This window comes from Pituophis catenifer, unplaced genomic scaffold, assembly GCF_029215685.1.
Source record: "Pituophis catenifer annectens isolate HBS135680 unplaced genomic scaffold, rPitCat1.0.hap2 SCAF_2, whole genome shotgun sequence".
In the NCBI taxonomy this organism is placed as follows: domain Eukaryota; kingdom Metazoa; phylum Chordata; class Lepidosauria; order Squamata; family Colubridae; genus Pituophis; species Pituophis catenifer.
This window is the reverse complement of record NW_027256882.1, coordinates 132,716,557-132,739,263: the sequence shown is the minus strand read 5'-3', so window position 1 is coordinate 132,739,263 and position 22,707 is coordinate 132,716,557. Positions and strand designations below refer to the sequence as shown.

General features: G+C 43.1%; 1 protein-coding gene across 1 annotated transcript in view; it reads left to right on the top strand.

The window, feature by feature from the left end:
* MYO15B (myosin XVB) overlaps positions 1 to 22,707 on the top strand; it is a 73,063-nt gene that overhangs the window by 36,991 nt on the left and 13,365 nt on the right. The window contains exons 16-33 of the mRNA XM_070934413.1: positions 1,865 to 1,995; positions 2,538 to 2,633; positions 4,680 to 4,915; positions 5,689 to 5,867; positions 6,954 to 7,026; positions 7,692 to 7,889; positions 7,991 to 8,085; positions 8,719 to 8,816; positions 9,248 to 9,329; positions 10,461 to 10,547; positions 10,949 to 11,043; positions 12,338 to 12,820; positions 17,483 to 17,579; positions 18,704 to 18,805; positions 19,864 to 20,017; positions 20,374 to 20,458; positions 21,077 to 21,266; positions 21,378 to 21,493. Of these exons, the coding sequence (XP_070790514.1) occupies positions 1,865 to 1,995; positions 2,538 to 2,633; positions 4,680 to 4,915; positions 5,689 to 5,867; positions 6,954 to 7,026; positions 7,692 to 7,889; positions 7,991 to 8,085; positions 8,719 to 8,816; positions 9,248 to 9,329; positions 10,461 to 10,547; positions 10,949 to 11,043; positions 12,338 to 12,820; positions 17,483 to 17,579; positions 18,704 to 18,805; positions 19,864 to 20,017; positions 20,374 to 20,458; positions 21,077 to 21,266; positions 21,378 to 21,493 (2,597 nt within the window). The remainder of the gene's footprint in view (positions 1 to 1,864; positions 1,996 to 2,537; positions 2,634 to 4,679; positions 4,916 to 5,688; positions 5,868 to 6,953; positions 7,027 to 7,691; positions 7,890 to 7,990; positions 8,086 to 8,718; positions 8,817 to 9,247; positions 9,330 to 10,460; positions 10,548 to 10,948; positions 11,044 to 12,337; positions 12,821 to 17,482; positions 17,580 to 18,703; positions 18,806 to 19,863; positions 20,018 to 20,373; positions 20,459 to 21,076; positions 21,267 to 21,377; positions 21,494 to 22,707) is intronic.

Here is a 22,707-nt window from a genome sequence, read left to right as displayed (position 1 = left end):
GAGAGTAATGCGCCCTTCATAGATCCATTCCTTTCACAAAGATGAGGAGGATCTGGCAACCAATAGCTCACCTCAGCTTCTGCTCCAGAGGGTGTGGTCCAAAGACAGTTTTACAGCATCCCCTCTGGAGATACATAATGGTGGTTTTCCACTGGGGGGCAGTATTGCCTCATCTTGTCTCCTTGCTCCATCGAGTTCTCACTTGAAGCCAAAGAGCTGTAGCATCTTCTTCCCTTCTTCCTATTGCTCTCAGGAATAGTTTTATTTTTCTTCAGCATTGTGGCTGGTTGTTCTCTCCCACTATAAAATGGACATGTGAGAGAAGAGTAAAAACAGAGGCAAAGAGCCAGCTGACTAACACTTTCTATGTCCCTCCCGTTGGCCAATTGCAGGGTTGTTTTTTGAGTTTTTAAATAGTAAACATCTGTAGATTCACAAATAGAAGAAATGGATAGAGCAAGTTCTTAAAGAAAGTCATAAAAGAAAACATCCAGCATTTTTATAAGACACATCTTTCTCTCTAGGGAGCCAAAATACTATTCGCCATATCACTGCAATTGTCCCCGTACTCATAGGTTGCAACGAAATAGTAACAATCACAGTAGATAGTCCTCAACTTATGACCACAATTGGAAATGGAATTTTCCTCTCCAAGCAAGGCAGTTTTAAAGTGAATCACGCCTGATTTTATAACCCTTTTGGTCATATTTGTTAAGTGAATCACTGCAGTTAAGTGAACGATATGGTTGTTAAATGAATCCATTTCATCCCATTAACTTTGCTTGTTTGAAGTCATCTGGAAAGGTTGCACAAAGTGATCACATGACCCTCCCAATACTGCATAAATACTGTGTTTAAAATAAGACTGGGTCTTATATTAATTTTTGCTCCAAAAGACACATTAGGTCTTATTTTCCAGTTAGGTCTTATTTTGGGGGAAATATGGTACTAAATGCATCCATCTGGGTGACAATCTTAACTAGGGCTTATTTTGTGGGTAGGGCTTATATTATGAACATCCTGAAAAATCATGCTAGGACTTATTTTCCGATTGGGTGAAAGAGGGTACATGCCAAGTGCCCAAAGTTTGATCACTTGACCATATAAATGTTGTAACGGTTGTAAGTATGATGTCCAATCGTATGCCATTTTTTCAGTGAAGTTGTAACAAATGGTTTTGAACAGTCACTAAACAAATGGTTGCAAGTCAAGGACTTTCTGTAATCACATGGAAACCTTGTTCACCAAAATATCACTGAGTGTGTTGAGCAGCCTTTTCATATTTCGTAGTGGCCATCTATAAAGCCCATACAATTTGGACTTCAGCTACTGCTGGATTGGGGAAAAATAATTCCATGGTCAAAGTCAGTGGGCAAGATTCCTTGGCTGAAAAAAAAAATTCTCTGAAATAACGAGCATCTATTCTATAAGCATGTCCCACTAGCTAGAATTCTTATTCTAGCTCAGCCAGATAACATTTTGACAACCTAAAAGGAATTAAAAATATATCACAGTCGATGTAATACAACCTTCCTCAGCTTTGTCTCCTTTATATTGATGGATTTACCATTCCTTAAATTCTCTGCAACGGTCATGCTGCTAATGAATTCCAGGAATTGAAGAGGGCCCCCCGGATTGGGATGGCCAATCTGCTTATTCCTGGAGCTTGTTGATTGCAACATGCTATATTCATACATGTAAACACTGGCCATTGCAGCATGGGAGATTTATATCACATTGCTGCCAGGAAAAATACATGGGCAAATCCCTAAACTGAAAATAACTTTTCATTTCATGGGTTAATTTACACTCGCTTTTCACATGGGGAAGAGCTTTAACTTAGTCCCTTTTCCATCTTTTTTAGATCACAATCATGCTCAGAGTAATCAAGTCACTGAGGTGTCCCTTCCAGAAGTCAAAGCAAAGGCTACCTTCTCTCTCCCTCATGATATTAACAACTTCCCCTTCTCTACATTTATCAAAACTCACTTCCAGGTAAGACTGCAGAGTCAGTAAACAAGTTTCTCCTGATTTCTTTATGGCCAGAACGGTCTCTAGGCTCCTTTTTCCTGTTTCTTGTCTGTTGGATGGACAAGGTAGATCTTGTGAGTGAGGTGGGCTGCAGCCTTGTCATCTCATCTTCCAGCCTACTGGGCATCTAAACTGGCTTTGGCTGCCATTACATATGTGAAAAAGGTCCTTTGGCTTATGCTTGCCTACCTGTCAACAAATGCTAGCAAGCAGGAGACTGTGAGTTCAAGTCCTGCCTTAGCCATGAGAGCCAACTCGGTGGTCATTGGCCAGTCACACTGTCTTAATTCAACCCACTTCACAAGGTTGTTGTTGTGAGAAAAATAAGAGGAGGAAGGTGTGTTGGATATGATCACCGCCCTGAGTTATTTGTAAAGATAATAAAAGTGGGCTACAAATAAATGCATAAATAAAATAGATGCGTGTGGAAAAAAAATGTGACCTAAATGCTTGTAGTGCCATGGGAGCATGGCTCCCACCATCTGTCTGTCTTTGGTCCTTTGTAGATTGTGAGTTTTCCAGCCCTTGGACAGCCCTTGCAAGAGCCTTTGACCCAACTCCAGACTGAGCACAGACAAAATGCTCTACAGCTCAACAAGCTGGTAAGAAGAAACAACGAAGCAACTGAACCTGCAACCTGAAACTACTTCCCTGGTTTGATAAAAAAATTAAATCCAGTTTAAATCCAGTACATGATTTAAATAAAGATACAGATTTAACGAACTAAACTTATGAAGACTCTTGAGGATCGTATGCTATTTCAGGTTAGAGAGAGCTTCCAGGAGCCTCAAGGTCTTATTCAGGCTTTTACTCCTGTTCTGTAATAGAAGGATTTCAAGGAGCTTCCAAGGAAGGGATGACCCGACCAGGCCCAATGTCTTCTAGATGCATTTGTAGTTCAATGGTTTATAATGGAATTTAGAAAAAGTGGGTTTCAGCAGTTAAGAATAACAAGAAAGGTTTGTGCTTGTGCCTAAACTGGATCCTGTACAAGTGTCAGCCCCATCTTCTCCCTTCAGAAATGACTTCAGAGATCAGATGGGAGAATGGGTATATCTTTAGTAAGACATCTTCTCATTTGCCAGTCTTCCCTTCTTCCTACTGCTCAGTGCAGCATGGAGCTATTGGTGAAAAGAATGGGACAGAAGAAACTGGGGGAGCAATTTTGAAAACTCAATTTTGAGTTTCTTCTACCCTATGCAGCTTCTCTGGCTATTCGCAACAAAATCTTGCCTCTAGATTGTTTTCACAATTTCCTCCCTATTATGTAGAATTTTTTTGTCCTGAGACCACAGGATTTCTTGGGATCTGTTATCTAAATTGTCTTTAGAATTGTGCCTAAAGGCTCAGACAACCTTTCTGTGGGTAAAGTATGACTGGGAAGCTATCATAATAGACCTTTGGTAAGTGACTTTGTCCAGAAACTTCATATGGTCTTTTAAAACTTATTGAGTAGTCCTTATCTGTCGTCAGGTTTCTGTTCTTATCTAGTGAGCCTGTACAGAAAGTGGCTCATTGCTTGGGTGTGATGACATTCAAGAGGCAACTGATAAGATAAGAATGCCAGGAACAATTTAATTAATATATTACCTTTATCATGTGTTTATGTTATGTAGCTAGATATGTCATAATTTTATGATCTTGAAAGAAGAAAACTTGCTTTTTAATCATTGTTAATTATACTATTTCCTTTTAAACATTTTAATTGGATTTTTTTCTTATAAAAAGAAGGAAAACCACATTTTACTGTTGCTGATACCTAGATATATTACAGATAGTACTCTGATAGAAACAGAAAAGAAAGAATAGGAATAACATACTAATTCTAAATTCCTAACAATCAATATATCTGCTTACCTCCTGCTACATTTCTTGGTCAGCTGCAGAGGTGGGTTTCAGCAGGTTCTGACTATTTCTGGAGAACTGGTAGCAGAAATTTTGAGTAGTTCAGAGAACCGGTAGTAAAAATTCTGACTGGCCCCGTCCCCATCTATTCTCTGCCTCCCGAGTCCCAGCTGATCGGGAGGAAATGGGGATTTTGCAGTAACCTTCTCCTGGAGTGGGGAGGGAATGGAGATTTTACAGTTTCCTTCCCCTTCCACGCCCACTAAGTCACACCCCAGAACTGATAGTAAAAATTTTTGAATCCCACTGCCGGTCAGCTGCAATAAGAAAAATAAGCCTACTTCGCTAACATGGATAGAAAAGGAAAACAATCTCCAGAACTTATAGGTTACTGGCAGAACTCACATTTTAGTGTGTAGAAAGTCTCAGGTTCAATTCCTGGCATCTCCAGTTTAAGTTTAGTGATAGAGAGGAAGAATTATATTTTCAAGAAAAGCTGAAGTTTTGGGACATTTTCAGAATCACAGCCTGCCAAAATAGAACTATAAATTGATTCTGTGCTTGCATTCTATCCAATGTGTAGGTTCCATAATGTAATCCTAATTTCTATACAATAGATGGGGTATGTGCGCTAAATCTTTCTTTTAAAAAGTCCCAGGCTTTTGTGCCCTGGGGATAACCTAGCCCTGACTTCTTGCAAGGATGGTAAGAAGGGGTCAGAGATGAGGTTACTCTGATTTTTCCTTCTATATCTGACATCAATGCCCCTTGTTTTTATTGTACATCCCCTCCTCTTCCTGCAGGTTTTGCGATTCATCAATGACCGGGATTTGCAGGGCATCCACGAACAGCTTCTAGGCAACTACATAGCAAGCCGGGGACTGGCCAGCCTCCCACTACGCAATGAGCTGCTGAGCCAAGTGGCCACCCAGCTGTGGAAAAACCCAGATCTGGAGCAATGCCAACGAGGCTGGGTCTTGATGGCTACCCTCCTGAGTGCCTTCGTGCCTTCACCAGCTCTGGAGAAGCCTCTGCTGAAGTAAGAAGTGGGTTTTTTTCCTCCCTGGGTTTCGGGAAGCATTGAAATAGCAGCAGTGGTTACTGAAGGCTCTTCAGGACCGGAACGCCTTGCGCACGGTCACTCACGCCCTTGTCACCTCCCGGCTGGACTATTGTAATGCTCTCTACATGGGGCTCCCCTTGAAGAGCACTCGGAGGCTCCAACTGGTTCAGAATGCGGCCGCACGGGTGGTTATGGGCGCAACTTGTTGTGCCCACGTGACACCCCTCCTGCGCGAGCTGCACTGGCTCCCAGTGGTCTTCCAACCACCTTTAAAGCGCTCCATGGCATAGGACCCGGGTACCTTCGAGACCGACTTCTGCCACCAATAGCCTCCCACCGGCCAGTTCGCTCCCACAGAGAGGGTCTCCTCAGGGTGCCATCGGCCAAGTTATGTCAGCTGGTGACACCCAGGGGGAGAGCCTTCTCTGTGGGAGCCCTAGCCCTGTGGAATGAACTGCCCCCGGAAGTGCGTAAGATCTCCGACCTCCGGGTATTTCGCTGTGCACTCAAGACCCTGTTGTTCCGCCAGGCCAGGCTATCAACATAACAATTTTAAATTGGTGTTTTAAATTTCTGGGGTTTTAAATTGAGCCGAATTATTTAATAATTTTAAATTATTTTAATTGATGTTTGTTTTGTGCTTTTAATAGGCTGTACACCGCCCTGAGTCCTTCGGGAGAAGGGCGGTATAGAAATAAAATTATTCTTATTCTTATTCTTATTCTTATTCTTCATTTGCTGGGATGTAGGTTTGTGTCAGATCATGGTCTGGAGGGCTACAACGGAATGTGCCAGCGCAAACTCTTAACCTCCATGAAGCAGATGGAGAGTTACTCGGAGCTGTCCCGCAGTTTCCCCCCCACCCGCCTGGAGTGGACTGCCAACCAGAGGAAAGGCAAGATGGTGCTGGAAGTCTACACTTATGAAGGTAATTGTTGCTTTCCTATTCAGCACTCAGTCGGTCAATCAGAGTAGAGCTGGAAGGGATTTTGGAAGTCTTCTAGTCCAACCACCTGCTCAAGCAGGAGACCCTACACCATTGCAGACAAGTGGCTGTCCAATCTCTTCTTAAAAATCTCCAGTGACAAAAGCACCCACAACTTCTGAAGACATGGGTGTTCCATGGGTTAATTGTTCTCAGTGTTAGAAAGTTTCTCCTTAATTCCAGGTTGCTTCTCTCCTTGATTATTTTCCATCCATTGTTTCTTGTCTCGCTTTAAAATGCAGGAATAGCATTTTTTTAAAAAAAGGGAACTGTGGAACAGTATGTGGAATGTACTGAAGTTCTCCGTTCCAAAGGTTTTAGTCTAATTAGCAAGATAACTACTACAACAAGCCTTCATACAAAATGTTCTATTGTTTTCCTTTGGTCTACCAAGAGACAAGGGTTTCCTGTCCCATTGCAATTTATAATGCAATGTTAGCATGAGAGCAAAATCAGAAATCCAGGTGATGAGATCAGACTGGGCCATTATAGTAACAAAATACAGGAATCATCCCATTGTATCACCATGAAATCCGTGTCTCTCTGTCCTCTATGATAGACAGGTTGGAGAAAGAGACATAACAGTTGAACCTCAGTCTGCTCTATGTTTTAAAATTGAGGGTATAGGAGGGAGTAAAAACATAGTGGTATGGAATACCTTAGCAGAGCTTACAATATTTCTGAGTAAATATATAACAGTAAGCGGTCAATCTTGCTTTGTCCCTACAGTGAGCTGCTCACACTGCAACCTGATATGCCCATTCACTTTTGGCAGTCCTTTCAATTATCAGGATGGCATCCTGTGTACCTACAAGAGAGGTGCTCAGAAGAATCCAACATATAGAATTAAACATATATATGAAACAATATATTTTGAGGAGCGGGGAGAATAGGAAAGAAATATGAGTAGCTGGCGCGCACTATACAGTATAGCAAGATTTTCTTGTAGATTATATTCATTGGGTTTTTTTATATATATATATATATATATTTATATTCATTGGTTTTTAAACTCTTTCTTTGGTTTAGAGGAGAGGATTTCAGCAGAAGTAGAATCTTGGACCACAGGAGAGCAATATGCAGGCTGGATCCTGAACTCAAGGTAATCTAAAGGCAAAGAGAAATTGGGATTTGCCTCTTTTTTTTTTAAAACAGTTAGTTGTTTTTAGATGTCCACCAGAGCTAAAAGGCTGTATTCTTTGATAGAATTTCTAGTCTCCAACAGAGATCTCCTATTCCTTTAAAGATTCATCCAAACAATCTACAAAACTATCCTTTATTACTTTGTAGCCTTTGCAAGGGAACTCAAAGGCTTGGGGAAAGCAGAATTTTGAAGGAAAATGATAAAGTGTGTTTCATTTACTCTTGAAACCATTGTCTGAATTCAATGGCCCTTACTAATTATTCTGTGGTGACTCTTCTGCAGTGAAAGATTTGATATTAATGGACTATCCATCCACTGGATATTAATTAATAAATAATTAATTTAATTTGGACTTTAATTAATTTGCAAAAGCCCAACTCCATCTCAGTTGCATAGGCCCTATGATAACTTGAAATCTGTTAGCTTTTCTGGGGCACTTTAACATATTGTTTATGTGAGATGTTAACTAGCACATAAGAAATGTTGTGCAGAAGCTGGAGGAGGAACATAATGCTTTTCCTCCTTGTCTCCAACTCATACCATCTTCCTGGTCCTTTTCACTGCTTCATAGCATCCTCTGCTACCTCCTGTGACACTTTGTCTCCTCACTTTGTTGATCTCAGGGGTTTGGATACAGTCCCTCGCGGATGGTCCATATCAATGTTCACTGGCAACAAGTGGCAGGACTTAGCAGGCTGTGACTTTGTGTTGGATCTCCTTGGTGAAATGGAGGACATAAATTGCCCTTCTCAGTCCTCCTCTAATTATCCTATTATCCCTGAGAGGGATGTGAGCTACTCTCAGAAGAACTCTCCAAATAGGTAAGTGACTGCCTCATTACCTCCTGTCCCCATCAACCTCTCTCTTGTATCCCCAGAAATCTCTGCTTTTGAGACCCCCGCTCTTATTTCTTTTTCAATAGGATGTCCTTGGATATCCCTCCTGCACCAACCTTTAAGGCCCCTTCTTTCCCTCCACCTTCCCTGCCTCCCATGTTTGACAAGGCAGTCCATCCAGGTGAGTCTCCATCTCAGGTCAGGAGTTCAAAGGCATCTGAGAATAATGGGGGGGGGGGAATTTGACCTTTGCATCCTAAAGCCATAAAAGCTCCCCATATGGGTGGGATGGGGAGATACTCAACCAATGCATTGAGGATAGGTGGAGAAAAGAGCCTTTATAAAGAGCCTTGGTGGCGCAGCAGACTAAAGTGCTATTAAGTAACACTAGTTGCCTGCAATTACTGCAAGTTCAAATCTCACCAGGCTCAAGGTTGACTCAGCCTTCCATCCTTTCGAGGTAGGTAAAATGAGGACCCGGATTGTGGGGGCAATAAGATGACTTTGTATTAAAAAAAAAAACACCACTTGGGGGGGGGGCGAAAGCCCTACTAAGCAGGTATATACAAAAGTATGAAGGCTATTGCTTAACGCATTGTAAGCCACCCTGAGTCTCCGGAGAAGGGCGGCATATAAATCGAACCAATAAATAAATAAATAAATAAATAAATAAATAAATAAATAAATAAATAAATAAATAAATAAATAAATAAATAAATAAAATGAGCAAGGGGTGGTAATGAAGAATGACAGGAGTTTTATTTCTTTGATTAACAATGATTTTATCCCTTCCTCCTCCCCCTTTCCGAATTAGACATCATGGATAGTCCAACTCCCCATAGAGAATTGGATCACTATGTGGATGGCCTCTTTAAACCTCTGTTACATGCTGGCTCCAGACCTCATATGTCAGTAAGTCTAATCTTATCTAAGTTTTTTTGCTATTCCTCATACATCACTTTCTGATACCGGTGGGTGGGCACAGGGGTGGTATTCACTTACCTTCGCTACCGGTTCACAAATGTGAGGGCATGTGTGCGTGTGCTCGCTTCGTTCATGCGCAACACCTCTGCATGTGCAGGATGTTCTGAGCATCAGAACGCAGAGCATCAAAAACAGGACGTGATGACATCCGGGCGGGTGGGCGGAGCCTCCCACAGCCACCGCTACCAGTTTGCCCGAACTGGATAGAACTGGCTGAATGCCACCACTGGGTGGGCACTGAGAACAGAACTGTGATGGTGGTTATGATCACTGCCTCTTTGCCACGCATATATGATCTCCAGGGGTAGCTAGAGTTGAAACTAAGTGTTGATATCTCTTTTTTCCCTGCCTCTCTGCAGGCTATGGAAAGTGAGGCAAACCTGACTGGTCGTATGAAAGGAGGTGGGAAAATTGGACCTATGAATCAAGGAGTCTATTCAGGTGAGAGTTTGAATGCGGGGAGGACAGCAACAGGGACTTACTTGATAGGATAGATCAAGGGTGTCAAACTCACATCATCACTGTGGTGTCACGTGACGTATCGGGACTTTCCCCCTCTACCCTAAACTGGGCATGGAGGTGGGCAGCACGTGACGCATCCGGCCCGTGGGCCAGGAGTTTGACAGTTCTGGGATAGATGGTAGCTTCTGTGACTGTTCTTTTTTTTTAAAAAAGCAATTCTGGAATCGAGGCTTATTATTCACACTGCTGGGATGAGGATTATTGGCCTAAATATTTTTCCTTGCACCTAAGGAGGTTAAAAAAAAAAATGAAAGGGGAGGAAAATCACTGTACAAGGACAGCATGAAAAATCTCTAAAAAGTGTTGTATAGAATTCTGTATGCTTCGGATACAGTAATTCCTTTATAGGGGGGAATGTAAAAAATGTTACAATGCTCATATTATTAAATGCATTTATAATTGCAGATATCTTTTACAAAGGTAAAACATATGTGCCCATACATAACAATAATTGTGTTAAGGCCAAAGGCCAAAGGGTGGGGGCCAGTGGGTGGGTGGGGCTACATTCGGTGTATAAGACACACCTAAATTTTCACCCCCTTTTTTTGGGGGGAAAGATGCGCCTTATACTCCGAAAAATATGGTACTTTATTTATGACGGTTGCAGTGTCCCGGGGTCATATGATCCCCTTTTGCGACCTTCTGACAAGCAAAGTCAATGGGGAAGCCAGATTCATTTAACAACTGTTACTAACTTAACAATCATTCACTTAACAACTGTGACAGGGAAGGTCATAAAACGGGGCAAAATTCATTTAATAAATGTCTGATTTAGCAAATGAAATTTTGAGCTCAATTGCTTACTACACTAGTTAAAATGTACCGTTAATTGAAAACCGGAGGATTTTTCCAATCACGGATTTGAACAGAACCTCAAGTGAATTTTATTTAGGGCCATCATATCTGGGCTGCAAAACTCCAGACAAATGCAAGGATAGCATATTGTTGCAATCTAGCGGTCATCCAGGTTCGCGCAACCCAAAATAGGGAGCCATAACCGGTTGTTAGTTTCATGGGAATAAGCCAGACTCTCTTCTCTCAATCCATCAGGTTACCCTGGAATGATGACCATGCCAACTTTTCCATCTATGCCAGTTATGGGAGGAATGATGCCAGCCACCATGCCGGGAATGCCAGGTAACAAGAACACAATGACTTGAGGGCTCAGATTAGTGGTGAAATCCTGTCGGTTCTGTCCGGCTCATGCGAGCCGGTAGCGCCAGTGGCACGTGGTTCAGCAAACTGGTAGCGGTGGCAGTGCGAGGCTCCGCCCACCCGCCCGGACATCATTACTTCCCAGTTTTAATCCTCTCTGCATGCGCAAAACCTTCTGCACTTGCGCAGAGGGTCAAAAATCAGACGTGACGATGGCACGCGCACTTCCAAACCGGTAGGGAAGGTAAGTAGATTTCATCCCTGGCTGAGATGGGATGAAGCTTGTGTAGTTTACACAAAAATTGCTGTGCATTTAACAACGTGTGGGGACATATGCATTGTGATTCTATGTGACCCCCTGTCTCTTTTGCTTTTGCTTTCAGCTATGATGATGACTCAGCCCATGATGCCATCATTGGATCCTAACCAGGCAGCAGCACAGCAACAATCTGCCATCAACCAACAAGCCCTGTTTCTGGTATGTGACAGGGTTAGAGTGAAAGTGTACGCAAGACAGTGTATTGTCTTGGCTGGGAGTCAAGTTTGTCAGTTCCCACACCAATTTGAAGAAATCATTTCTTGTGCAATCCGAGGCATCAAAGGGCCAAGTTATGATTGAGCATCTAATACAGGTAGTCCTCAACTTACGATCACAATTGAGCCCAAAAATTTTGTTTGCTAAAGGAGAAATTTGTTAAGTGAGTTTTGTCTCATTTTACGACTTCCCATGCCACATTTGTTAAGTGCAGTTGTTAAATTAGTCACAGGGTTGTTAAGTGAATCTGGTTTCCCTCTTGACTTTGCTTGTCAGAAGGTCACAAAATGTGATCACGTGTCCACAGGACACTGCAACCCCAAAAAATGAGTCAATTGTCAAGCATCCGAAAGTAAGTCATCTGACAATGGGGATGCTGCAACAGTCATGAGTGTGAAAAATGGTTATAAGTCACTTTTTTCAGTGCCGTTGTAACTTCAGTCGGTCACTAAGCGAATTCTTGTAAGTTGAGGTCTACCTGTACTAGGGAATGGGTTTAATAGAGGGGGAAATTGCCTCATGGGAAGGGGTTTTCTTTTGCCAAATTTGTGCATGATTGAAATATACAAATCAGTGAATTCCTGAATTAAAGATACACCAGTGGTAACATATTTACAGGTAGTCCTTGACTTACAACAGTTCGTTTAGTGACCGATCAAAATTACAACGGCACTGAAAAATGTGAGTTATGACTGTTTTTCAAAGTTATGACCTTTGCAGCATCCCCATGATCATGTGATCAACATTCAGATGGTTGGCAACTGGTCCATATTTATGACCGTTGCTGTGTCCCAAGATCGTGTGATCCCCTTTTGAGGCCTTCTGACAAGCAAAGTCAATGGGAAAGCCAGATTCACTTAACAACTGGGTTACTAACGTATCATCTGCAATGATTTCTTTAACAACTGTGACAAGAAAGGTCGTAAAATGGGGCAAAACTCACATAACAAATGTCTCATTTAGCAACAGAAATTTTGGGCTCAATTGTGGTCATAAATCGAGGACTGCTGTATTCATTGTGTTTGTGTTAAGCTTTACTTAAGAGCAAGGCGGGAGATATTAGAGAATAATAGATGTAGAAGAGAAACATGAAGAGAACAAGAAAAAGAAAAATTTAAAACAGGAAAAGTGAAATCATAGTTCAGTTATGATTAAAAGTAATCTGAGATCTGAATGTTGGTGGATATAAATCCGCAAAGTAAATAAGAAGCAACAAAATATGAATTTGATTTTGTAGGCTCAGCAGATGACACTTCAAGCCATGAAAATTTCAGAACAGGATCAGCAGCGGCAACAGAAGTATAGATCTCGTGAGCATTCACACCCAAACCAATTATCTTCACATAGATCACGTGAATATTCAAGGCAAAGACAACCCTCACCATCCAGTTCACCTACATTGTCAAGGCCAAGACGAGCATCACCAAAGAGGAGGACATCTGAACATTTAAGACGAAGGCCATCATCATCAGAAAGCTCACCTGAATCTTTAAGATCAAGACGAGTATCACCAAGGAAGCGATCACCTGAAGCTTCGAGGCCAAGACGAGTATCACCAAGGAAGCGATCACCTGAAGCTTCAAGCCCAAAGGAAACATTACTCCTCAAGAGGCCTCCTGAACTTTCAAGATCAAAGAAGATGTCAGTAAAGGAAGAACCTTCTGAATCTTCAAGACCAATACAAGATTCTTCTTCTCCTCCACCTCCACCACAATCACCGGTACTGAGTATTCCTTATAGAATTCTTTTTCTGGATAATACTCCACTGAGCCTGCATGATGGAAGAGAGGGAGAGAATCCTATTACTTCATTTTATGGAGTATAGAACCCGACATCCCCCAGATACATATTTGTTGTATCTGAATTCCAAAAAGCTCAGAATACATAATAATAATAATAATAATAATAATAATGATTTTATTTCTATACCGCCCTTCTCCCGAAGGACTCAGGGTGGTGTACAGCCAATTTAAAAACACAAGACACAACAGTAATTAAAAATTAAAATAATTAAATAGATTTGGCCGATTTAAAACCCCAAAAATTTAAAATACCCCAATTTAAAATTATTAAGTTGATAGCCCGGCCTGGCGGAACAACAGGGTCTTCAATGCGCAACGAAACACCCGGAGGTCGGAGATCTTGCGTATTTCCGGGGGCAGTTCATCCCACAGGGCAGGGACTCCCACAGAGAAGGCCCTCCCCCTGGGTGTCGCCAGCCGACATAACTTGGCTGATGGCACCCTGAGGAGACCCTCTCTGTGGGAGCGGACTGGTCGGTGGGAGGCTATTGGTGGCAGAAGACGGTCTCGAAGGTACCCGGGTCCTATGCCATGGAGCGCTTTAAAGGTGGTAACCAACACCTTGAATCGCACCCGGAAGACCACTGGGAGCCAGTGCAGCTCGCGCAGGAGGGGTGTCACGCGGGCACAACGAGTTGCGCCCATAACCACCCGCGCGGGCCGCATTCTGGACCAGTTGGAGCCTCCGAGTGCTCTTCAAGGGGAGCCCCATGTAGAGAGCATTACAATAGTCCAGCCGGGAGGTAACAAGGGCATGAGTGACCGTGCGCAAGGCGTCCCGGTCCAGAAAGGGCTGCAACTGGCGGATCAGGCGAACCTGATAAAAGGCCCCCCTGGCCACGGCCGCCATATGCTCTTCTAAAGACAGCCGTGCATCCAGGAGGACACCCAGATTGCGAGCCCTCTCTGTGGGGGGCAAAGATTCACCCCCAATAGTCAGCGATGGCACCTGCTGACTATATCAGGACGCCGGCAGCCACAGCCACTCGGTCTTGGACGGGTTGAGTCTGAGCCTGTTCCTCCCCATCCAGACCCGCACGGCCTCCAGGCAGCGAGACATCACATCAAGGGCATCGTTGGGGTGGTCTGGGGTGGAAATGTACAGCTGAGTATCATCAGCGTACAGATGACACTTCACCCCAAAACCACGGATGATCTCACCCAGTGGCTTCACATAAATGTTGAACAGAAGGGGCGAGAGGACTGACCCTTGTGGCACTCCCCATGCGAGATGCCTCAAGGTCAACCTCTGCCCCCCTGCCAACACGAACTGCGAGCGGTCAGAGAGGAAGGAGGAGAACCACCGCAGAACGGTGCCCCCTATTCCTAACCCTCTTAACCGCCGCAGCATGATACCATGGTCGATGGTATCAAAAGCTGCTGAGAGATCTAATAGGACTAGGACAGAGGAGCAACCCCTGTCCCGAGCCCTCCAGAGATCATCCACCAACGCGACCAATGCCGTTTCTGTGCTGTGCCCCTGCCTGAAGCCCGACTGGCACGGGTCTAGATAGATAGCTTCATCTAGGTGCCCGGGCAGTTGTCGTGCCACCACACTCTCAACAACCTTCGCCACAAAACGAAGGTTGGAGACCGGACGGTAGTTAGCTAATTCAGCCGGGTCCAGGGAAGGCTTCTTGAGGAGGGGCCTCACCACCGCCTCTTTCAAGGCGGCGGGAAAGGCACCCTCACTCAGAGAAGCAGTTATAATCCCCTGGAGCCAGCCTCGTGTAACCTCCCGGGAGGCCAGTACCAACCAGGAGGGACACGGGTCCAATAAACATGTGGCGGCACTAATCCTACCCAGAACCCTGTCCACATCCTTGGGAGCCACAGGATCAAACTCCTCCCAGATAATATTCTCAAGGCCTGCCCCTGTCTCCTCCCCTGGACTCATCCAATCGGAGTCCAAGCCATCCCGAATCCGAGCGACTTTATCATGCAGGAATTGCACAAAATCCTCAGCGCGGCCTTGCAAGGGATCTTCCCGCACTCCCCCCCCCCGAAGAAGGGAGTGGGTCACCCTAAACAGGGCGGCTGGGCGGTTCTCTGCAGATGCGATAAGAGCGGAGAAATGGTTAGATTTCGCCGCTTTTATCGCCACTAGGTAGGTCTTGATATAAGACCTCACCTGTGTCCGGTCGGAATCGGATTGACTAGTCCTCCAAATGCTCTCTAGGCGTCTTTTCCGACGCTTCATCTCTCTCAGCTCCTCAGAGAACCAAGGAGCCAATTGAGATCGGCATCGGGTCAGAGGCCGCAAAGGCACGACGCGGTCCAAAGCTCCGGCGGCCGCACTCTCCCAGGCGGCCACCAGCTCTTCAGTCGAGTCGTGTGCCAGAGTCTCAGGAAACGGCCCAAGCTCCATCAGGAACCTTTCGGGGTCCATCAGGCGCCTGGGACGGAACCATTTGGTCGGTTCCGTCTCCCTGCGGCGGGGGAAAGCGGTAGGAAAGTCTAAGTGAAGGAGCGAATGATCTGTCCATGACAAGGGTTTGATGTCTAGATCCCCTCTACCAAGATCATTCAACCACTGACCAGAGACAAAAATCAGGTCCAGAGTGTGTCCCCCTATGTGAGTTGGGCCTTGAACTAACTGGGTCAGGTCAATGGCCGTCATGGAAGCCATGAACTCCCGAGCCGCCTCTGACGCCTCACCCGCAGACGGAAGGTTGAAATCCCCCATGACAATAAGTCTGGGGGTGTCAACCGCCACCCTGGCAATGACGTCGAGTAGCTCGGGCAGGGTCGCTGCCACGTGGCAGGGAGCCAGGTACGCAGTCAGCAAACCCATCTGCACCCCACGGCCCCACTTCACAAAGAGGGACTCACATCCGGCTATCTGAGGAACAGTGGTCTCCCTCGGACAAAGACTCTCCCTAATAATCACCGCCACTCCCCCACCCCTCCCCTGGGCCCTTGGCTGATGAAATGCACTGAAACCTGGTGGGCACATTTCAACGAGGGGGACCCCCCCTCTTGGCCCAACCAGGTCTCCGTAATACCTGCCAGGTCCGCACCCCCCTCTAAAATAAGATCACAAATGAGGGGGGCTTTATTAACGACCGACCTGGCATTACACAACATCAGCCGCGGACCCTGGGCCTGAGACTCTGCACAACCCAGGACACGAGTCGCGCATTGGGGGCCGGGGTGCGTAATTACTTGTAGACAGCATGTGCGCACCCCCAGCACATGATATGGCCCCCTGCGCCCGTCATACCTGCCCCTCCCACTCATTGTTTCAATTACACATAGATAAGGTCATCTCATTTTAGTTATCTGCTAATATGTTTTATATCTGATCATGGATTTGAAAATTAGTGTGTTAATCCTACAGTTGACCCTGTAGGATCAACTATATTCAGCTATTTAAATTTCTGGCTGTTTATAGTTAGGCAGCTGATAAATTTAAATCAAATAAATAAAATGAAGTTCAAGCTTTCTGCCATTTTATTTGCTCTTAATTTAAAAGACTTGGCCTCAAATCTTACAAACGTCAGGTGACAAGGTAAGTCCATTTTCTGTTGTAAAAAGAAGCCTGCATTAAGTTCTTCCATTTAATCTTTGAGCTAACGTAAGTACACTAAAATGTGCAAATAGATAAAATGTACCACAAAATGAACCGAGAAAAGGCTAGAATAGAATCATTTCCTCCAACATTTTGTTTTAATTCATATTGTTCTGAAGTGAATTGAAGGAAGAAGTTTCTTGGATGAGAAGCAAAAAAATATTCAAGGAAAAACAAAGTCCAGTTGCCTTTTGAAAAAGCACCTTCGGGACAACCATGACCTGGATGACTGTGAATCTCCATAGACTTGTTTGTTTGTTTGTTTGTTTGTTTGTTTGTTTGTTTGTTTGTTTGTTTGTTTATTTATTTATTTATTTATTTATTTATTTATTTATTTATCGCATTTTTATGCCGCCCAATTCCTGAGGGACTCTGTTTTATGTCCTGAGGGATTTTCCTTAATAGATCATTTTGTTACTTCTAATATTTTTAAAAAATATTAATATTTATATATTAATATTAATATTTGTAAAAAAAAATAGGCTTGGTTTTTGGTAGGTGATAGAATTGCCATGAAAAGCATCCATCTGCTTGGAGAAAGTTGCTCAGGAATGTCTCCCTTGGAGTTTAAGATTCTTCTGAGGATGAAATGGTAGTAATGTGGAAAAAACGAGTCCTCAAAGATGGATTAATGAAATCTCTGTCAGGATTAGAACATATTAGGGAAGATAGCCTCTTTTTTTTTTTCCTTCAAGGATGCTAATATGTTTTGAACAAATGCTTTCCATGAATATTTTTCTTACTCATCTGGGATTGGGAAAAGTGGATCTAGAACAGGACTGTCAAACTCCCGGCCCACAGGCCGGATGCATCATGCACTGACCACACCCACGCCCAGTTTAGCGAAGGGGAAAAAAGTCCTGATATGTTATATGACACCGCTGTGACGACGTGAGTTTGACACCCCTGATCTAGAAGTATATTTGAATTCTACAGTTTAGCTATTTCACTAAAGAAGAAATCAAGGACATGATCCAAATTGTAACCCACCTTCTGGTATATATCCTAGATCCACATTTTGGAAGACGAGGTGCCTGTGGACATCAGGGTAGATTCCCTCTCTAGGGGGACTTTTCAAAAGAAAGTCGAGTTCTTCCAGAGAATGGGTGAGTTGTAAGCCAGTGTCCTTCCCAGATTGTCATATCTTCATTTTTTTAATACTAATGCAACAAGATCTTTATTGCAGCCTTCTCAGACTTACTTCCAAGTAAAGTGCTTTTTGTAAGAATACGAATGAATTCTTGGGATGTGATTAGTCTTTTCGGTTCTCCAGATAAAAATTAATATTGATAACAAAAATAGGATGAGGACTTCTAATGACAAACCAGCTTTGTGGTTCCATTGTCCGACTATTAGGATTCAGGACAAAAAAAAATACTTCCAATCATATTCTCTGATACATTTACATGGTTTAGAATAATCAAAATCTTTGATTTGCTAAATTTGCCACCTTTGTCATAACGGCATCTAAGTCTTAATGTAGTTCTTTCCCCCTATGTACAGGTAGTCCTACAACAATTCATTTAGTGACTATTTGAAGTTACAACGGCACTGAAAAAAGTGACTTGTGATCATTACCGCATCTCGGTTGCCACTTCTCCGTTGCAGCATTTCCATGGTCACATGATCAAAATTCAGAGTCACGTGATTTCCTTTTGCCACCTTCTGACAAGCAAAGTCAATGGCCGAAGCCAGATTCACTTAATGACCATGTTACTAACTGAACAACTGCAGTGATTCATTTAACAAATGTGGCAAGAAAGGTCATTAAATGGGGCAAAATTCACTTAACAAATGTCTCACTTAGCAACAGAAATTTTGGGCTCGATTGTGTTTGTACGTCAAGAACTAGCTGAGTAGTCTACTTCTCACTGTCCATAATCCATAAACTTTTAAAAAGTAAAATTTAGCTGTATCAGTCTCTAATTCCTTTGCAACCCCTGTTAGTCTGGTTTCTTGCAGATTTTGCTTAGTCTTATGCCAGGGGTTCTATTCTATTTACCTTTACTACCAGTTTGCAATGGGATCGGGTGTGCACGTGCACGAGCGAAGCAAGCGTGCATGTCTTGCTTTTGCGCGTGTGCAGATCGCCAATGATTACATCCAGGACGGTGGGCGGAGCCTCCTGCCAGTTTTACTACCGGTTCTTGCGAACCTGTCCGAGCCGGGGATGTCTGTCTGATGCTAGAACAAAACGTAGATCAATGCCTGAACCTCTTCTTTTATATAGGACTTGAAACAATTCCATTGAAGAAAGTCATTTCCTCTTCAAAAAGTCATAGAATAAAAGAAAAGTCAGAGGACCCAAGTCCCAACCAAGAATCAAATTCAGGTAAGCTGTGAACGCTTCTGATCAGCATCTGAATACTGTAAAAAGCTCGTGCAAGAGGCTTGCAACAGCGTGATTCTTAATGGTGTTGCAAGAGGAGTCAAAGTGCTGCCATACCCGTTTTGGGAATGATCTGTTTGTTGCAGCAGATATTTTTGTAGATAATAGCTGATTTTGAAGGGGTCCTTAGTGCTCACTGAACTTAGTTGTTTTCTTGCAGACATTTCATTATCCAAGCTAGGTAACATCATCAGTGTTAGTGAGGAGTGGGGTTTGCCCTTAGTTTATATTTCAGTGGTTTGCCCTGTCAGTGTTGGTGGAAGGGGTCTTGGAGATTCATTGGTTGGACTGTTTACTATTAGCTTATTTGGCAGTTCCTTGGTTGGAGTATTGTTTACTTCTTGATTGTTGGTCTGATATTAATCTTGGAGATTTTATCAGATATGATAAAGATTTAACTTGATTTTATCAGATATAATAAAGAAATAATGCCAAAACATTAATGCATGGAACAAGACATCAACTAAATGTTGGCCACTCTTCAATCTGAGCAAATTGCACGACAGCCCATGAGGTTTTATATTAATCTTCTATAGATCAGTTTTTCTATTTGCCTTTCACATTACAGGATGTTCTTGAGAAGTTCCAAAACATGTTGTAATAGCATTTGTGGGTGAGAGTATGATTCAAATAGCTTCCTTCATATTAATCTCTGCAGAAGGATTATGATTTGGGCACAGAATAAAGAGACAGTGACATATTCATTCATTCACTCACTCACTCACTCACTCACCAAATCTGAGTTTGCTTTTCTATCCTGTTCCTTCAACTTTTCTATTCTGAAACAGTTGCTTTTGCTGTTTGTCTTACTGTCCATTCTTGTTTCTTAAATATGCACACAGGATGAAAACAGCAAGATATTTATGTAAGAAATTGGAAAGTAGCTGTTTAGAAAGTATTGGAAAATACCAAAAGAGTTTGTGTGGGAGGGGGAAAGTTTAGGGATGTAATTAAAAAAGAAAAAAAGAAAAAGAAAATATACTCTTAATTCTTTACTTCAGATTTGCCACCTCCTATGCAACTGGGAAATTATCAGGAGAGGAAATTCCAGAATACAAATCCTGAACAGCCTGAACCAAGCCAGGAGATACGGAACATTATTAAAACTCATAAGACTCGTCCAGTCCCACCACCAAAACCCATCATGCCTGTTAGGTAAAGAAATGTGCCAAGTTGATCAAAGATCTCCCTTGGTGGTTGAAGTTGCAGAAAGAAAAGATTCAGGCCACCCCTAGAACTTCTCAGTTTGAGGGAAGGAGGAAAGTCTGTTAATGTGTGAGTTGGTCATTGACAAAATATTTGTCTCCAAATATTGGACATTTCTTGCATAAATGACTAACCATCTTGTCACAGGATTCTGTTCCTACAGTAGGAACAGCCATGGATCTTTTGTATCTACATATGTAAGAGAACTTCTATAAACAAAGTCTCTAAGGTTAGGTCTTTTGTTGTGCACCATCCATGGCGGCCCACACAACAGGTCATCTTAGCTGGTTTTTGTTTAATTGCAGAGACATCTCTAAACCTCTTACGAAATGTGAACCAAAGGAGGAAGCTCTAGCAAAACTGGAGGCTCTGGGGTTGGATCATTCATCGGTGAGTGTTTGACGAGCTAACTTCAATCTAGTCTGTAGAAGGAAATGTCCTATCAAAATCTGCAGGCTTAAATTTCCAGTCAGCTCATAGTACTCACTGGGAAGTTTTGAATAATTCTCCTTTTCTTTGCCCAGCCTGTGGATAAAAATCAGATAAACCTATATCTGCCCCTGAAGGGAAAATAGAGCTTATTTTCATAAGGTATGAAAATAAGACATAACTATATGGCTGTTGTTATTACCACTCAGTCAATATCTTTGGAAATGTTCTGTCTGTTCTCTGGATAGAACTTAATCTTCTGAAAATAATTTTCATAGCCTGAACCAAGAGACACCGTGATTTGACTTAGAGATAAGGCACTGTTAACTCTAGATGCTGTTAAAAGCTACTACTAATAAACTGTTATAGCATTTATAATGTTTGCTCCATTTAAATCATCCTAATGGGTCCCATCTATAGAACTCTATCAAATGAAATGAACAAATTAAATGGCAATTGTCTTCAGTAACTTAACTTGCTAGCTGTGTGATGTGAATGAGTTGCTAATCATATGTGAGTAACATACGGCCATGGCTGAACTGAGCCCTTGCTCTTCCTTCCTGCTCCCAGGTCTCCCAGGTCTCCTCTGAAAAACTTAAGTCATCACCACCTTTACCACCCATCAAACCCTCCAATACCATCAAAGAAAAACAACTGGCACTCACAGGTGTTTTTGGTCCTGGCCGCTCGGTGCTTCCTCCTCCCCCTCCTGGCTCACCCCCTTCTTTTCCTCCAGATTCTGTCACAGATGAAACAACTGGCACGAAAGGTAAGCAAACCCTTTCTGATCCTGTAGATTTTGTTTGGCACTTCTGTTGTTGATTAAGTTAGGAAGCAGCCATCGTTACAGGTGGAGTGTTTCTGTTTCTTTCACACTTAGATTCGGCTAAGACACTGTTGGAAGACACTAATGTCAAAACCCAGCTCTTCAATCTTTCTGCTAGTGTCAGCTTCTCCTATGCTAACCCTACCTGGAAACTCTTCCTGAGGAAAGAGGTGTGTCATGGTCCCACCTCCTTGCATTGTTTTTCTGGTCATGTTTAGCTACTAAAATTAGCATCTCTGACTTTATCATGTCTCTCTGTAGTGACAGCATCTCCCACAGTATGGACACTTGGTGGCTAATCCTCTTGCAGCTCTCATTCTGCAAAATGTGTTTGAGTAATTTCAAGCCTACAATGTCCTGTATGCTTATTCTGGATGGTAGTCTTAGGGTTATTATGAACTCTGGGATGGTTGACGTGGGTTAAGAGCTGTGGTAGCGCAGTGGTTAGAATGCAGTACTGCAGGCTACTTCTGCTGACTGCTGGCTGCCTGCAATTTGGCAGTTCGAATCTCACCAGGCTCAAGGTTGACTCAGCCTTCCATCCGCCCTCTGGAATGAGCTGCCCCCAGGGATACGACTAATCCCGGATCTCCGGACCTTCCGCCGGGCCCTGAAGACGTTTTTATTTCAGCAAGCCGGGCTGGGTTAAAAAATTTTTAATTGGTGAATTTTATGGGTAATGGGGTTTTAAATTGGAGAAGCCTAAGATAATTTAATTCTGTTTTAATGTATTTTAATATTTGTATTGTGTGTTTTTAATTTTGGCTGTTCACCGCCCCGAGTCCTTCGGGAGAGGGGGCGGTATAAAAATTTAATAAATAAATAAATAAATAAATAAATCCTTCCGAGGTGGATAAAGTGAGGACCCAGATGGTTGGGGGCAATATGCTGACTCTGTAAACCGCTTAGAGAAGGTTGTAAAGCAGGGGTGAAATGCTCCCGGTTCAGACCGGATTGCCCGATCCGGTAGCGATGGAGGCGGGTGGTTCGGAGAACTGGTAGCAAAAATCCCTTCCCCCCCCCATTGTGCAGCTGAGCCGTGCAATCATCAGAGGCTTTTTTTTATTATTTTTAAAAGCATTTTTTCTACAACCTCTTTAGCCGAAAAAATGTTTTTAAAAGTTTTTTAAAAAGCCTCTGATGATTGCGCGGCTCAGCTGGGATCATCAGTGTCTTTTAAAAGCATTTTTTTTACAACCTCTTCGGCCGAAGAGGTTATAGAAAAAATGTTTTTAAAAGGAAAAAAAGCCTCTGCCGATCAGGCAAGTCAGCTGGGATCGTCAGAGGCTTTTCAGCCGAAGAGGTTGTAGAAAAAATGGTTTTAAAAGTAAAAAAAAAAAAAGTTGGCTATGCCCACTCAGTCATATTACTCCCCCCCACCAAG